At 37.1% G+C, this 14782-nt stretch overlaps 1 protein-coding gene across 1 annotated transcript in view; it reads left to right on the plus strand.

The window, feature by feature from the left end:
• The window catches only part of RPAP2 (RNA polymerase II associated protein 2), an 80943-nt gene that overhangs the window by 15755 nt on the left and 50406 nt on the right, over window positions 1–14782 (plus strand). The window contains 2 exon segments of the mRNA XM_007468556.1: window positions 10687–10722; window positions 12573–13509. Coding sequence (XP_007468618.1) covers window positions 10687–10722; window positions 12573–13509 — 973 coding nt within the window.

Raw genomic sequence — 14782 nt, forward strand, 5'->3', positions numbered from 1 at the left:
GAGCACAGGCTCCGGACGCACAGGCTTAGCGGCCATGGCTCACGGGCCCAGGCGCTCTGTGGCATGTGGGATCTTCCCAGACCGGGGCATGAACCCGTGTCCCCTGCATTGGCAGGCGGACTCTCAACCACTGCGCCACCAGGGAAGCCCAACCAAGAATATTTTATATTTTATAGTATGTCCAGAACAACTTGAAGTTTACATCTTTAGGGAAACCATGGTCTTACATACCATTTGGAAATAGAATATTCAATTTGACAATTTGACTCAATTTGTTTTTTCTTACATTATTGTGAAAGCTAATATAAATTTATTCACCAGATTCTAAAATACTAAAAACTATAGTAAAATTTACTATAAGATAAATTTATAAGATACTGTTTTGTACCATAATAAACTCACTACCTCATTGGTAAAAACCTATAAATCAATTTAAGAAAAAGTTAGACAAATTCATGAATTCTAGCTCCATACTTCTGTTGAGGCTTTGGAGTCAAAAAGGGTCTTAGAGGTTTTCATTTTCGTTATTAAGGTAAAAATATCTGGAGTATATCTTTAATGTCATGAATAACAGCAATGCTTTACACAGAATGTCTCCTGATGCTCTGTCAGAGACAAAACATTGACCATGACGCAGTATGATGCTTCTCATGTTGTGAGTTAGAAATTTTTCACCCACTTGGTGGCCAGAAACAGACCACATACAGTTTTGTTCCTCTGAGACAGTATGCTTGTTTAGGTAGTCATCTAGTTACATTTATAAATCCTGTTTGGTTGACTGTAGGCTCTGACGTTGTTGAAGGAGGGAAATTTCTTGAATTGTAACATTAAAAAATCAGGAGTTAAAGCTGAGAAGGAAGGACAAATGTTTAGAATCAAATTTTGATTTAAAAGATGAAATTGGGGTGAATGGTTAATGCTGACAGAGCTAAAAGCGCCATCATGTGGCCCAGAGTAGGGGATTTTCACACATGCTTCTTAGCAATAAACAGTATAATCTCAGAGGTGCGGAAGCCAAAAACCTCTGCAGAACAACTTCTATAACCTCTTCCTGAGTAGTGTTGCTTGGTAGACAGAATAAAAACTTTCTGAAACAGGTTTTAACATGTTTCATATTGTATTTGAAAAATTCCCACCACAGCGGGGAATTGTAGCCTGCTGCTTCTGTTGGTTTATATATAATAAACATATTCTAAGTGATACACAAACACGAGGGTCTTCTGGCATGCTATTTCTAGTTTTAGATGTACTTTGCTAAAGTTACAGTTAATCATCTAATTTGTACTTTAGTGAAAATAATGTGAAAATGTTTATAAAGAAGAGCTTGAAGGTATTCTTTCACTAAGATAGTTACTTATTTTTTAAATTGAGCTTATCTGAATTAAATGTCTCAGGACAACGTAAACTTTGAAAGGAATGGAAGATACTTACATTGACGAGAAGTGGTAGTTTTAACAAAGAAAAAGCTTTTGAATTTCATCTAAAAAAGGATAGAAAAGAAAGAGCAATGTAACTTGGTGCCTTGTTTCTAAAACAGCTCATAGCAAAAACAAACTGAATTTAACATTGAACCTTTTGTCCAGTACCTCATTAAATTCAGTTTTGGTTTATCTTAGTGTCAGGTACCATTTTCCCTTTTACAGATTGGGAATCAGAGAGTATTAAAGTCACTCATAAAGCATCTAGAAACAATGTTCAGCGTAATTTTCTTTATGTGAAGTCAGAGAACTGAAACAAAGGAGAGGAAAATAGTAAAGTATATTGAATTCTTTTGGGAGGGGATAAGTAAAGATGGTATCCTCGCAACTTTTGGGGTTCCTTTTTCTGGCTTTAATTAGAGGCATCACGTTAGAAAGAGAGAACTTAGACTCTGAAAGACCGAAATTCAAATCCTAGATTTACTGCTCGATATGTGTAGTGATCTTAGGAACTCAGTTAACCCCTCAGAGCTTCAGTTTCCTCATCTATAAAAATAAAGTTGTTAGTTATGTGAAGATTAAATGAAATTATAACCATGTAGCAGAAAGTATGGGAAGATGAAAAAGTCCTGGAGATGGAGATAGTTGCACAACAGTGTGAATGTACTTGATACCACTGAACTGTAGCTAAAAATGGTTTAAATGGTCAATTTTATGTAATGTATATTTTACCACAAGTTAAAAAAAAATTCACTTACCATATAATAAGCAATCAATATATGCTAATTTTCCCCTTCATTAGAGATTTAATTTTCTTTTAATTCTTAGTGTTTTTCTCAAAAAATACCAAGTTGTATTGCTGGAGATTTCTCATAAAACTACTTAAATTGTATTCATGATATAGAATAATGTTTACATTTTTATTACCCCTTGATTCAGCCATGCTTGGACCTCATTCTTATTTGGAACCATTCTGCCAACAAGATCTTGAAATAAGAGCTTCCCGTCTCTGACCACAACCTCTATCTCATCTGCATCTGTCACTCCTGAATGTGCTTTGTGACCTCGTTTTGACCTCCTGTCTCTACCTCAGCTCTATTCTTCTAGGTTGGCAGACCCTCATTAAATTTGTTTTCTTGAGTTCCACTGTCAGCAGTTGTAATATCATTCTCTCAAACGATCCCAGATTCTTTCTCCCTTAACTTCTATTATGTCCACCTTCCAAGCTTCAGTCATCCTTCTTTTCTGTTGCTGAAGATTATTGGGTAAAGTTCTCAAATAAGATCATTAGCACTTTCGATATGCTGTCTCATTTAATTCAGTCCTCACAACATCCCTGAGGAAGTACCGTTACCCATTTTATGGGTGGTGAAACTGAGGCTTAGAGAGGTTTAGTGACTCTCTCAAGAACATTTAGCTTATATATATAGATTTGGGATTTAAATGCAGATTTGTCTGGCACCAAAGCCTGCACTCTTTGCATTCCTGTGGCCCTGTTCCAGTTCATTCTGTCTAGCCTCAACACTGTCCTCATGTGTTTATTCTTTGTTTCTTAATGACTATGATACATTCAGACCTTTTCTCCTCTCCTTAAACTTTGAACCCCACCCCCAACTCATAGTAGATATAACCTACTACTTAAATGATTGAGGGCATCCACCAGAAGCTCCTTCAACATTATTTTCTTCATATGCTCTCTCATTTCTCTGCCTCCTCGTTGCTAATAAGTACCTGTGTGTTACCGATTCTGTTCTCCTCTCACCAAGGCCTTGCTGTATGGTTTATTCCTATTTTCTTACTCTTTCAAACTCTCCTTTCATTCTAATTCTTTTTCCTGTACTTTAAAAAGGAAAAAAAAAAAATCCTGAAAAATATCCTTTAGATTTAGCAGTCCTATGGTAATTGGTGATCTTAGCAAGAGCCATTTCAGTAGAGTAATGCATACAGATTCCAGGAGGCAGGGGGTTGAGGACTGAATAGGAGATACGGAATTGGAAATGATGAGTGCAGACTTCTTTAAAGAAGTCTGACGATGAAAGGGGGAGGGATTATATGGCTCAAGGACAGGGTTGTTTTGTGTGTTTGTTTAAGAGATGGGCTAAGTTTGAGCATGGTAGTTTACTGAAAGGAAAGAGAAGAAAGGGAGAGAGGTTTGTGGAGTAAAACCTCAGAGTAAAATCCATAGGATTAGCCTCAAATGCCTTTATATACAAATTATATTGATCTTTATAGGCCCAGCTGAATCTGAAGGCTTTTCTTCATTGGCTCAGCCAGAAGTTTTTCTTTCTTCTCTAATTTTCTGGAGCAGCTCATCTCTCATGAATTATATGATTCCGGAGTGTAGTTCTTATGAGCGATGCTGGCTGGCAGTGATTACTGGCTTTACCACTTACTAGCTGTGTGACTTTCGGCACATTAGTCAGTCCTTCAGTACTCGGTCTTTTTATCTGTAACGTGGGATGGTAGTAGTAGCTATATCATTCTTATGAGGATTATTATTTATAAATATCTTGGAACACGCGCTTTCCTCCTACTAAATTGTAACGTCCTTAAAAATAGGAACCTATTCTTTGTATTACTTAACATACCCAACATAGTCCATACATATAATACTTCAGAATTTTATTTTTGAAGGAATTTGTTGAATGATGGAATATACCATGCATTTGCAGGTTAGCCATTTAGTTAGTGTAAGAATCCAGTTGCGAATCACTGTCTACACATATTTTTTTTTCCCTACAGTGATACTTAGATCCTGGTGTAAGACCAAATACCAGACAGCTGCATGGTACTGAACCTTGGTAATTTTAGGCAGGAAGATTTGGGCGGGGAAGTGGGATAGGAAGAGTGAGAGAACTACAAATGGAAGTGGGAGGAAGTAGTCAACAGGCAATAAAACACTCTGTTGTAAACGTTAGCATATTATTTAGTATGCTAAAAAAGCTCTTAATGGGAGTTATAAATACCCCCTGGAGCAGTCAAGGCTAGTCACCATCCAAGCAGTGTTATTTGTTTTCTTTGAGTAACACCAAACCAAGGTAGCTTCTGTGACTAGAGTTTTCATGAGTGGGAAGAAGGAGGGTAAACAGGATAATTTGGATGACTGGGAAAGGACACACCTCGATTGGCTGAAGGACTAAGGAAGAAGAAAAAATAGATCAAATTTTTACTGTCAGGGAACTTACTGCCTATTGCCTTATTTTGTCTTTTTCTTCTGATTTTTTTATTATTGGTCTTGGGGGAATTCCTGAACTGCTAGGAAATCTCTAGAGCAGGGATGTACGCCTCCTGATGTGTGGTACTTAGATGTTTAATGGGAAAGAATGCCTTGATCAGTTAGCAGTGCCTCCCACAGCTAAGGAGAGGATTGGCAACAAATCCATTCCCTGCAGTGCCTTGTATGCTTGCGACTGAACAAAAGGTGAATGGATTATCTAGGCAGTAGTTATATGATTGATGCTGTGATGTTTAATTATATAGAAAAATACTTGCAACTGATATTTTTGATTGGTAGCCTTTAAATGTCATAACTCAAATGACTTCTGGTTCCATCTATCCATTTAGCTTGACTTTTTTTTTATTAATTTTTATTGGAGTATAGTTGCTTTACAATATTGTGTTCTTTCTGCTGCACAGCAAAGTGAATCAGCTATAGATATACATATATCCCCTCTCTTTTGGATTTCCTTCCCATTTAGGTCACCACAGAGCACTGAGTAGAGTTCCCTGTGCATAGGTTCTCATTAGTTATCTGTTTTATACATAGTAGTGTATGTATATCAATCCCAGTCTCCCAAATCATCCCACCCCTTCTCCCCCCTTGGTGTCCATATGTTTGTTCTCTACGTCTGTATCTCTATTTCTGCTTTGCAAATAAAATCATCTATACCATTTTTCTAGATTCCACATATATGCATTAATATACGATATTTATTTTTCTCTTTCTGACTTACTCTGTATGACGGTCTCTTGGTCCATCCACATCTCTGCAAATGACACAATTTCTTTCCTTTTTATGGCTGAGTAGTATTCTATGGTATATATATACCACATCTTCTTTATCCATTCCTCTGTTGATGGACATTTAGGTTGCTTCCATGTCCTGGCTGTTGTAAGTAGTGCTGCATTGAACATTGGGATGCATGTATCTTTTTGAATTATGGTTTTCTCTGGGTATATGCCCAGTAGTGGGATTGCTGGGTCCTATGGTAGTTCTATTTTTAGTTTTTTAAGGAACCTCCATACTGTTCTCCATAGTGGCTGTATCAATTTACATTCCCACCAACAGTACAGGAGGGTTCCCCTTTCTCCACACCCTCTCCAGCATTTAATGTTTGTAACTTGACTTTTTTTAATCAAAGATTTTTGCAATATCACCTTCATTACAGCCCCATTTTGCCCTTTAAATGGGATTTATGTTCAGTGCCTTAGCTTCTCTTTAGTGCACACCTATGTTCTTGTATTTTTTTCTATTAATTGACTTTGTTTTTTACTTTTATTTATTATTTTTATTTTTATTTTTTTTGCTGTACACGGGCCTCTCACTGTTGTGGCCTCTCCCGTTGCGGAGCACAGGCTCCGGACGTGCAGGCTCAGCGGCCATGGCTCACGGGCCCAGCCGCTCCGCGGCATGTGGGATCCTCCCAGACTGGGGCACGAACCCATGTCCCCTGCATTGGCAGACGGACTCTCAACCACTGCGCCACCAAGGAAGCCCTTATTATTTTTTAAAATTAATTTATTTGGTTGCGCTGGGTCTTAGTTGTGGCAGATGGGCTCCTTAGTTGCAGCTCACCGGCTCCTTAGTTGCAGCTTACAGGCTCTTTAGTTGCAGCTCACCAGCTCCTTAGTTGTGGCTCGCCACTGCCTTAGTTGCAGCATGGGAACTCTCAGTTGTTGCACGCATGTGGGATCTAGTTTCCTGACCAGGGATCAAACCCGGGCCCTCTGCATTGGGAGCTCAGAGTCTTAACCACTGCACCACCAGGGAAGTCCCAGTTGACTTTGTTTTTTGATCAATTTTAGGTTCATAGCAAAATGGAGAGGAAGGTTCAGAGATTTCCCATAAACTCCCTGCCTACACACCTGCATAACCTCCCCCATTATCAGCATCCCCCATCAAAATGGTACATTTCTTACAATTGATGAGCCTGCATTGGCACATCATTACCACCCACATCCATAGTTTACATTAGGGTTCACTCTAGTGTACAGTTTTGGGTTTGGACAAATGTATAATGACTTGAATCTACCATTACAGTGTCATACAGAGTAGTTTCATAGTTCTATGATCCACCTATTCGTCTCCTACCCCCAAACCTCTGTAACCCCTTATCTTTTTACTGTCTCCATAGTTTTACCTTTTCCAGAATGTCATATAGTTGGAGTCCTATAGTATGTAGGCTTTTCAAACTGGATTCTGTCACTTAGTAAAAAGCATTTAAGTTTCTCCCTGTCTTTTCATAGCTTGATATCTCATTGCTTTTTAGCACTGAATAATATTTCATTGTCTGAATGTGCGTAGTATTTATCCCTTTACCTAGTGAAGAACATCTTGGTTGCTTCCAAGTTTTGGCAAATATGAATAGAGCTGCTGTAAACATAGCATACAGGTTTTTGTATAGACATGTTTTCAGTTCCTTTGGGTAAGTACCAAGGCGTATGATTTCTGGATTGTATGGTTAGAATATGTTTAGTTTTGTAAGACGTCTCTAAGATGTCTTCCAAAGTGATTGTACCGTTTTGCATTCCCACCAGCAGTGAATGAGAGTTTCTGTTGCTTCACATCCTCACCAACATTTGATGGTGTCAGTGCTCTGGATTTTGGCCGTTCTAATAGGTGTGTAGTAATATCTCATTATTATTTTAATATGCATTTCTCTGATGATATATGAGGTGGAGCATCTTTTCATATGCTTGTTTGCCAGCTGTATATCTTCTTTGGTGAGGTCTTTTGTGCATGTCTTAGTCTGTTCAGGCTGCTATAACAAAATAGCATGGATTGGGTAGCTTAAAAACAAGAGGAATTTCTTCTCAGAGCTATAGAGGTTTTAAATCTGAAGTTTTAAGTCTGTCAGGTTGCCAGTATGGTTGGGTGAACACCTCTTCTGGGTTGAAGACTTCTGGTTATGTCCTCACATGGTAGAATGGGAAGGGATTTCTCTGGCCTCTCTTATAAAGACGCTAATCCCATTCAGGAAAGATTTGCCCTCATCACCTAATCACCTCCCAAAGGCCGCATCTCCTAATAGTATCACATTGGGTTAGGATTTTTTTTTTTTTTTTTATGGCTGCGTTGGGTCTTCGTTGCTGCGTGTGGCTTTCTCTAGTTGTGGCGAGTGGGAGCTGCTCTTCATTGCGGTGTGCAGGCTTCTCGTTGCAGTGGCTTCTTTTGTTGCAGAGCACAGGCTCTAGGCCCACAGGCTTCAGTAGTTGTGGCACACAAGCCCAGTAGTTGTGGCTCACAAGCTCAGTAGTTGTGGCTCACCGGCTCTAGATCACAGGCTCAGTAGTTATGGCACACGGGCTTAGTTGCTCCGCGGCATGTGGGATCTTCCTGGACCAGGGCTGGAGCCTGTGTCCCCTGCATTGTCAGGCGGATCCTTAACCACTGCACCACCAGGGAAGCCCTGGATTAGGATTTAACATATGAATTTGGGGGTGAAGGGACACAAACATTCAGAACCTTTGATCTTGTCAGTGTTCTGGATTTTGGTTATTCTAATAGATGTATAGTGGTATCTTGTTGTATTAATTTGCATTTCCCTGATGACTTTTGTAGAGCAGGGGTCCCCAACCCCCGGACCACAGACCAATACTGGTCCGTGGCCTGTTAGGAACTGGGCCACACAGCAGGAGGTGAGCAGCGGCTGGGCGAGCCAGCAAGCGAAGCTTCGTCTGTATTTACAGCCGCTCCCCATCGCTCACATTACAGCTTGAGCTCTGCCTCCCGTCAGATCAGCAGCGGCATTAGATTCCCATAGGAGCTTGAACCCTCCTGTGAACTACACACGCAAGGGATCTAGGTTGCACACTCCTTACGAGAATCTAATGCCTGATGATCTGAGGTGGAGCCGACGTGGTGAAGCTAGTGCTGGGGAGCAGCTGCAAATACGGATTATCATTAGCTGAGAGGTTTGACTGCACAGAGACCGTAATCAGTTGCTTGCAGACTCTCATCAAAACCCTATCAGTTTAAAAAAACAAATACAAAAACCCTATCAGTGAGTGGCAAGTGAAAACAAGTTCAGGGCTCCCAGTGATTCTGCATTATGGTGAGTTGTATAATTATTTCACTATATATTACAATGTAATAATAATAGAAATAAAATGCACAATAAATGTAATGCATTTGAATCATCCCGAAACCATCCCCCCATCCTGGTCCGTGGAAAAATTAACTTCCACGAAACCAGTCCCTGGTGCCAAAAAGGTTGGAGACTGCTGTTGTAGAGCATCTTTTCATATGCTTATTTACCATCTGTTTATCTTCTTTGGTGAGGTATCTGTTAAGGTCTTGGGCCCACATTTTAACTGAGTTGCTTGTTTTCTTACTGTTGAGTTTTAAGTGTGCTTTGATATTTTGGATAACAGTCCTTTATCAGATATGTGTTTTGCAAATGTTTTCTCCTAGTCTGTGTCTTATCCTTTTTATTCTGTTGACAGTATTTTTCACAGAACAGAAACTTTTAATTTTAATGAAGTCTGACTTATCAATTCTTTTTTCATGGATCATGCCTTTGGTGTGTATCTAAAAAGTCATCAAGGTTTTCTCCTGTATTATCTTCTAGGAGTTTTGTTGTTGATGTTTTTAAATTTTATTTATTTATTTATTGGCTACACCAAGCAGCATGCAGGGTATTAGTTCCCCAACCAGGGATCAAACCTGGGCCCCCTGCAGTGCTGCAGTGGAAGCATGGAGTCCTAACCACTGGACCACCAGGGAAGTCCCTCTTCTAGGAGTTTTATAGTTTTGCATTTTACTTTTTAAGTCTGTGATCCATTTTGAGTTAGTTTTTGTGAAGAGTGTAAGGTCTGTGTCTAGATTAATTTTTTTGCATGCGGAACATCACTTGTTGAAAAGACTATATTTTCTCCATTGTGTTGCCTTTGTTCTTTTGTCAGAGATCATGACTATTCCTGTGGGTCTATTCTGGTCTCTCTATTTTGTTCCAATGATCTTTTTTGTCTCTTCTTTCACCAGTGCCACACTGCACTGTCTTGATTACTGTAGCTTTATAGTAAGTCTTAAAGTCAGGTAGTGTCAATTCTCCAACTTTGTCCTTCTCCTTCAATATTATGTTAACTATTTTGGGTCTTTGCCTCTCCATAAAAACTTTAGAATGAATTTGTCAATATCCATAAAATAATTTGCTGGGATTTTGATTGGGATTTCATTGAATTACAGATCAATTTGAGAACTAACCTCTTGACAATATTGAATCTATCAGTGCACATAGAATATTGATCCATTTATTTAGTTCTTTGAATATTTACATTTATTTAACATGTTTTGTAGTCTTTAAAGCCACTTTTTCTGAGTACTTCAGAAGCACTTTACAGAGTTTTCCTGTCCTCTTGGATTCATTTGCTATTATATTTGTTCCTCTTTGTATTTGGCTTTTTAAGAGCTTTTTCCTCCCCTTTTTTAATGCCCAGCCGTATGTGATTTCTGGTATTGCATAGCAAAATTGTCCCTAGAGTTAAATCACCTGACCTACATACCTCACATCCATGCTACAATACGGCTGCTTTCTCAAAATTAGGGCAAAAAGTCTTATTGACCATATAAAGGAAATACAGGAGAATTACGATATTGAATAAATAATCCCTGACCTCAACAAGCTTGTAGTCTAGTTAAGAAACTAGACTTAAACATACGAAAAGTAAGATACTTAGATAAAATTTCTGTGTTAGGTCATAGAAGAGCACATGATTAATGTGTATTAACTCTACAGACAATGATGACTCTGGAATTTAGAGAAGGGAGAGATTTACTTTAGCAGGTTAGTCAAGGAAAACTTAATTGGGCTAGTGGAAGTTAAACTTAGTCCTGAAATATAAGTAAATTTTGGATTAGAAAGATTAATTCATATTTCTTGTGGATGAGTTTTATAATATGTTGTAGTTTAATGTTTTTCTTAAAAAATCTTTATATGAACTATTTCCTTTTAATTATATTTTCTATCCAAAGTGGTTATAATAAACACTTGAAAGTGTTTGACGTATCAATTGCTTTCAGTTTTTTATTTCTGTGTTTTTGTCACAGATGTCCTGATTTTCAGCTGCTACAGGAAGGACAAAGGTATGGTTGAATCAGTATCACTTACCTTCTATGTATTCTTGTTAATAGAAGCATTAAGAGTAAACCAGGTGACATGAACTCTTGGACTTCCTGTGCTGATACATTATGTAAGTGCCCATTCTAGCCCACAAAAAGAAATATTTGCCTTGTACAGCTTTTTTTTCTTTTGTGATAGTAAGATGATGTGTTTGATCTGTATGATTTACTGTACAGCTGTTCCTACCAAGGAAGTCTAATTGAACCTGTTGAAATATGACAGAAACACAGCTTCCATCTGAGATATTGTGCTTCTTTGTCAACTAGATTGTGCCAATTACATTTGTTGAAAGGTTTTTATAGTTTTATAGAACATCAAAGCATTAATGTATCAGTTAATTATTTGAAAGAGTGTCTAAAGCATTAATAGAAATTCCAAGTTGTGATTTTTTTTCTAAACTTTCCTCATGGTATTGCTTGCCCAACCATGATCATCTCTCAAAACATATCCTTTTATCTTCCAGAATAAATTTTCCTAGTTATTAGTCACTACCTTAGTTAGATGGAATTGAGCACAAGTGAGAGATATTTATTATTTGCTATAAATCTTTAACTTACAGCTTCAAAATAGTATAGAAAAATATAATTACCATACAACTCCAAGAGAAAGTATACATGAAAATTGAGTTGTTCTAAGTTTTTTGAAACTGTACTTACTTCAGATACAAGAGACAGTCTGTGGCTATGTAGGCTAGACTCTAACTAAAAAATGTTATAAAATACTGAATGAACTTATCTTTTTTCTCCATTCCCATCTACAACCTTATTTTCAACTGTTTTTCTTCTTCTTTTACACTTCCCTCAAGCATGCTTTTTTGTTTATTGCTGAATTATTTTATTTCATTTTATTTTTAAAAATTGTAATAGTCTTTTGGGGGGATAGGTTTACAGAAAAATTGTGTGAGAAGTAGAGAGTTCCCATATACCCTTTCACCACCCTCCAAGTGCTTCTTGACCTAGAATCCTTGCCATCCTGATCTTTTAAAAGTTGTTATATGTGCATTTGCTTAAGGGTACTGCTCTCCTATCCTTATTTATCTCAAGTTTGTATAGACAAAGCTCTCTTTGCCTCTGCTCTTTCATATTTTTTAATCTTTTATAAACCTAATCTGAAAATTAAAGGAACACAGGCAAAGGGAAAACTGTTGTCTTATTATTATCATTGTGATTTAACTCTGGGATTTTCAAGTATAAGTATCTTTCATTGATAAATGTTGATTTGCCAACTTTATTTTCTGCTATGACTTTCTTGAATTTTTCATTCATTGGAATTTTCTGCATAACTATCAACCAGAATTGGAAAATGCTTAAACGTCTCTTTTTATTTTTGTTTCAAAATCTAAACAGTTCCTCTCATTTTTTTTTGAGAAACCAATAATGAAGTTTTCAAAAGAATCCTTTTTTAAAAAAAGATATATAAAGCAGTTACAGAAATGGAGAAAGCAAAAATCAAAATAATTCAGTAGGATGGAATTATCAAATGTTTGTGAGGTTTTTGTTTTTGTGTGTATGTGGTTTGGTTTTTGTTTTGTTTTGTGATATACTCTTACAACACTTTTAAAATAATTGGAGAGAAAATACAAGGGAAGAAGATGGAAAGAGAATTATATCAAATAAATAAGATGTAGAGAAATTATAGAATTATAACTTTCTTCTGAAATGTGTGTGTGTGTGTATAGGCCTAGGTAAATATAAGCCTATAAATAAGGCCTTGCCCAGGGAATAAAAGTTTCTACCTTGAAAGTTACAAAGTATAAATACTGTGGGACATGTTGCTTTTCTGTTACAGTTGTTTTGTTTCTTTCCCTCAACAGTGGTCATTCTGGAGAAGAAATACAGTTATGCAGTAAGGCCATTAAAACATCAGATGTTGACAGTCCTGGCCATTTTGAGAAGCATGATGAATCTAGTTCTTCTGGCACTCATAGTGATAGTAGCAGTGATAATGAGCAAGACTTTGTTTCCTCCATTCTACAAGGAAACAGACCAAGTGCAACGGGTATAAGGCCACAGCTGCACAAAAAAAGCATAATGAAAAAGAAAGCTGGTCAAAAGGTTAACTCCAAACATGAAAGCAAAGAACAGACAGTAATAGATGTCACTGAGCAGTTAGGCAATTGCAGATTAGACAGTGAGGAGAAAGCTGCTGCTTGTGAACTTCCTTTACAGAATGTATATACTCAGATTTCTTCAAATAGGTCTCTGCAAGAAAAATTAGAAGCTTCAAAAATTTCTGAAAATAAATACAGTAGTTCAAAAATAACTCTTGTAGGCATAAGTAAGAAAAGTGCTGAGCATTTTAAGAGGAAATTTGCCAAATCGAACCAAGTTTCTAGGTCAGCTTCTAGTTCAGTGCAGGTGTGCCCTGAAGTTGCAAAGGCAAACTTACTTAAAGCCCTGAAGGAGACTTTGATTGAGTGGAAGACAGAAGAAACTTTGAGGTTTTTGTATGGCCAGAATTATGCTTCTGTATGTCTGAAACCCTCTTCAGCCCCTCTGGTTAAGGAAGAAGAACTTGATGAAGATGATGTGAACTGTGACCCAGACAGTCGTTGCCCTGCCTTGCAAGAATCTCAGAACAGCTTGGATGAGTCTTTACCGTTTAGAGCCTCAGATACAGCCATTAAACCACTGCCAAGTTATGAGAACTTGAAAAAAGAAACTGAAACATTAAATCTAAGGATCAGGGAGTTTTATAGAGGACGATATGTTTTGAATGAAGAAACCACCAAATCACAAGACTCGGAAGAGGTATGTCTTAATGATAATGATTTTTCCATACTGCTAACGTGGAACACTCACCATAGTAAATCTTGGAGCAGGAAGAAAAGTACTGAAGGAATAATTTTTTTAATTTTCAGAAGACTTCTTTAGTCTTTCAGTCCTTTGGTTTAAAATGCCATCTCCAGTATTGACATTATTATTTTCCAAATAAGTTAAAGTTTGCCCCAGGAAATTTTCATCAATATTTAACATTTTTCTCTAATGTAGAAATAGCCTACAATTGTGGGACGAAGTTTTCTTTAAAACCTAATTCTTCATATAATATCTAGACTCTCTGAAAAGGCTTGTTTTTTCTTAGTTGGTATGTATGCTTTCAGATTTCTACAGAGGGTGTGTATCTTTGTGTTTTATTTCCAATGGGACTATATGCAGTGGAGTAGACTTACTAATTGAATAGTAAAATATTTGGATAATATTTGGCAAGCATGCTCACTTAAAATATTATGGATGAAAATTATTTAGTAAAGGAGACTTATTGGGGAAATAGTGGACATAGGAGAAAATGGAAAGAGCACATTCAGGTAACGTAGATTTGATTATCTGCTCTGTCGTTTACTAGCTGTATGAAAACTTAAGTCTCTTGAGTCTGATTGCTTATCTGTAAATGGGATTATAAATGGCTTCCCTTACTCAATTTTTATGAGTTTTAAAGATAATGCATATAAAGCATTTATTCCAGTGCCTGACATATAATTGGTACTCATTTATATGTAAATAGTTATATGTAGAAACTGATGTTATGCTGCTGAGATTTCATGAGGTTCTTTCAATATTTCCATTACCCATTTTTGGTTGATGTGTAGTTTGGGAAAGAAGTCATTTGGCATGAAGAGGAATAGGTGATAACCTTGTTTTTACCATAGGAGTTTGTTTTCTGAGTAAATATGGCTCTAAATTTAAGAACACATTTGGAGATTTAAAAAGAGTGTGAAAGTGGAAATACAGTAAAACTTAAGAAATTTCTTATATTTCTACAGAATGTTACCTAGCCCAACACTATATTTGAAATCACTTCAACTGGATTATTAGACAGCATCCATAGCTTTACATGAAGCCTGGAGAAACATTGTTCTCTGTCATTAAGCTGCATAACTTTACTATAACACTTGTTTTATTGTTTTTATGCTAATAAGCCTTAAGAAGGAAAAAGTAATCCCTGAAATTTGACTGCTTCTCTGTTGCTAAAACTTTTTCATTGCAGAAACTAACACAACATTGTAAAGCAATTATACTCCAATAA

This window comes from Lipotes vexillifer, unplaced genomic scaffold, assembly GCF_000442215.2.
Source record: "Lipotes vexillifer unplaced genomic scaffold, Lipotes_vexillifer_v1.1 scaffold490, whole genome shotgun sequence".
NCBI lineage: Eukaryota > Metazoa > Chordata > Mammalia > Artiodactyla > Lipotidae > Lipotes > Lipotes vexillifer.